Source organism: Nicotiana attenuata, unplaced genomic scaffold (genome assembly GCF_001879085.1).
Source record: "Nicotiana attenuata strain UT unplaced genomic scaffold, NIATTr2, whole genome shotgun sequence".
NCBI lineage: Eukaryota > Viridiplantae > Streptophyta > Magnoliopsida > Solanales > Solanaceae > Nicotiana > Nicotiana attenuata.
Genome location: NW_017676039.1, coordinates 24,443 through 27,286, shown reverse-complemented (window position 1 = coordinate 27,286; position 2,844 = coordinate 24,443). Strand labels below are relative to the sequence as shown.

The window sequence follows — 2,844 nt, the reverse complement described above, 5'->3', positions numbered from 1 at the left end:
TAGTGAAAACGGTAAATGAAATTAGATTATGAAGAGAAAAAAAATATAAAAAAAAAAAGAAGTTAAATGAAAATAGAAAAGGAAAAATAAAAAAAATAAGAAGAAAACGAGAAAAAAGAAAAGCAGAAAAGAAAAAAAGAAGAAAAGAAGCATAGAAATAAAAAAGAATTGGAGAATAAAGAAAAAATTTCCTACAAAAACTACTATGGGTAGGAAATGTAATTAGTTTATGGGTAGAATAACAAATGGGTAGACTAGGGTAAATAGTTTTGTTTTTGTGGGTAACTGTGTCAAAACCTCATAAATTATATTAAAGACCCGATATTTACGTTTTTTAGTGCCAACTGATTTCTAATTTTCTATTATCTTACTTTTCTCATAAGTAACTTAATCCCATTTATTTTTAGCAAAACCGCTGCAGATTGCCTAATTATATGCACGTAAAAGCAAATCATGACTAATTGGGAAGACTAGCTAAATTGCAGCAATCTACTATAATAGCAAATGACTAAATTATTGCATTAATTTGCGAAATTAATCATTCCGTTATCTCTAAATTTACAACAACAATTGTAATCTCTATTGGGATTATCTTTTTTTCATGGCCTTAGTGTTGTTACCCTCTTAAGATTTTGGCTATAAATTTCACGCGAAAGCACTCCATTATCCAGCCAAATCAACCACAGAGTTGAAACTAATTTAGAGAAATATTGTTAAGCCTAAAATGGCAAGACATCAAACTTTTTTATGTTTGTTCGTCACCATTTTTGCTAGTTTTATAGTTGTAGCATTTGAAAGTAAACAGGTAGAAGGAGCTTTGAATGGTGATGGGTGGAGAAATGCTCGTGCTACATTTTATGGAGACCAAACCGGTGGCGAAACCATGCGTAAGTTATACTTGTACAATACTTTGTTACAATACTTGCACTAATAATATTATAAAGGCTACATGATTTCCAAACCATGATATGGATAGCATGAACGTCATTTCACAATTATAATTTTCTTTTTCTTCTTTGAAATGAAACAAATTTTCCATCTAAATAGAAATCGAGAAAAACAAGTGAAGCTTGCTCAGTTGATGAAACGTTTTTACTAATAATAGGCTAGTGGTCCTGGTTAGACACGAGTATGTGAAAGATTATTATCGTCTCATCTGAAGATTGAATTAAAAGATAGAACAGAGAAAGATGGTATTACATGAACATTTTCACATATGCGTAAAAAAATATTTGCAACTTTGTAGTATGGGAAGCGGCCAGGGGCAAATCTAGGTGGGTGGAAGGAGGTTCAGCCGAATCCCCTTCGCGGAAAATTATACTGTCTATGTAAGGTTTAATTTTTTTTTTTTCCGTGTATATATATAAGATGTTGAATCCCGGTAACTTCTTCGCATGTTTATTTTTTTGAATTCCCTTGGGGAAAATCCTGCTTCCGCCACTGGAAGAAGCAATCAAGTATACGTAGCTTTTGCTCCTGGTAGATTTAAGCAATGTAGCTTATGAGAGATTTTAATATTTCCATTTAATATTTCCAACGTACCAAAAAAAAAAGATATTGCATAGTTTGGTTGGTTCACAATATACATATTAACGAAAGTTTGGATACTATTGCAGAGGGAGCTTGTGGCTATGGAAATTTATTCCAGCAAGGATATGGCTTGGAAACAGCAGCACTAAGTACAGCACTTTTTCACAATGGGGCAACATGTGGAGCTTGCTTTGAAATAATGTGTGTAAATGCTCCTCAATGGTGCAATGCAGGGGTGAAAATTACAATAACAGCCACCAATTTCTGCCCACCAAATTACACAAAAACTGTAGATGTTTGGTGCAATCCTCCCCAAGAACACTTTGATTTGTCAGAGCCAATGTTTCTAAAAATAGCCAAATATAAAGCAGGGGTTGTTCCTGTAGTTTATAGGAGAGTCAAGTGCCACAAAAAAGGAGGGGTTAAGTTTGAGATCAAAGGGAATCCTTATTGGATTCTTGTTCTTGTTTACAATGTGGGAGGTGTTGGAGATGTGGCCAATGTCAAAATTAAAGGATCTAAAACTGGTTGGATTACTATGTCGAGAAATTGGGGCCAAAATTGGCAAACTTCTGCACAATTGGTAGGACAGAGCTTGTCTTTCCAAGTACAAACTAGTGATGGACAATGGGTTCAATCTGATAATGTTGTTCCTGCTAACTGGCACTTTGGTCAGAATTTTGAAGCGAAGAATAATTTTAACTCGTGATGTATTGTTGAAATGATTAATCTTTTTAATCAATAGAGTATATGGATCTTTTCTCTAAATTTGTGAAATTTTTTCAAAGAGATTTTGACACTATAATTTATGGATGAAGTGAAACTATTTATATACGTAAGGTACAAGCTACACATTAAATTTGACAACAATATTTTTCCAACACCTGCCTTGATGTTTTTAAACAAATGAATATCCTCCCACTCTTTATTGATCTTTTCATTATTGACAGTCATAAAAAATTCATGAATATTATATCAAGTGTTCTACTTTAATTGATTGCCAATTACTCATTTTGCCCATCGATAATCATTGATTTAAATTACTAGGAATTTTTGCAGTTTTTGTCCCTCAAATATCAACAAACTAGAGTATTTGCATGCGCGAAGCGCAATCATGAGAAGATAAAAATATATAATAGGTAAATTTTTTTTGGGTGGAAATAAAGCTTATTATTCAATCATCCAAAACCAAAACACATACAATTGTTCATATCATTCTTTCTCTTATCCTTTCCTGCCCTTTCTATACCCCCATTATCTTCCTTTGTTTTCTATCTATATATTTCTATATATTTTGTGCCTGTTTCCTGCAAA

At 32.7% G+C, this 2,844-nt stretch overlaps 1 protein-coding gene across 1 annotated transcript; it reads left to right on the top strand.

The window, feature by feature from the left end:
* The first annotated feature begins 689 nt into the window (after positions 1-689).
* Positions 690-2,239, top strand: LOC109220694 (expansin-A23-like). Its single transcript, XM_019385151.1, has 2 exons — positions 690-887; positions 1,617-2,239. The coding sequence occupies exons 1-2, from the start codon at positions 725-727 to the stop codon at positions 2,237-2,239; spliced, it is 786 nt and encodes a 261-aa protein (XP_019240696.1). The 5' UTR covers positions 690-724.
* The last annotated feature ends 605 nt before the right edge of the window (positions 2,240-2,844 follow it).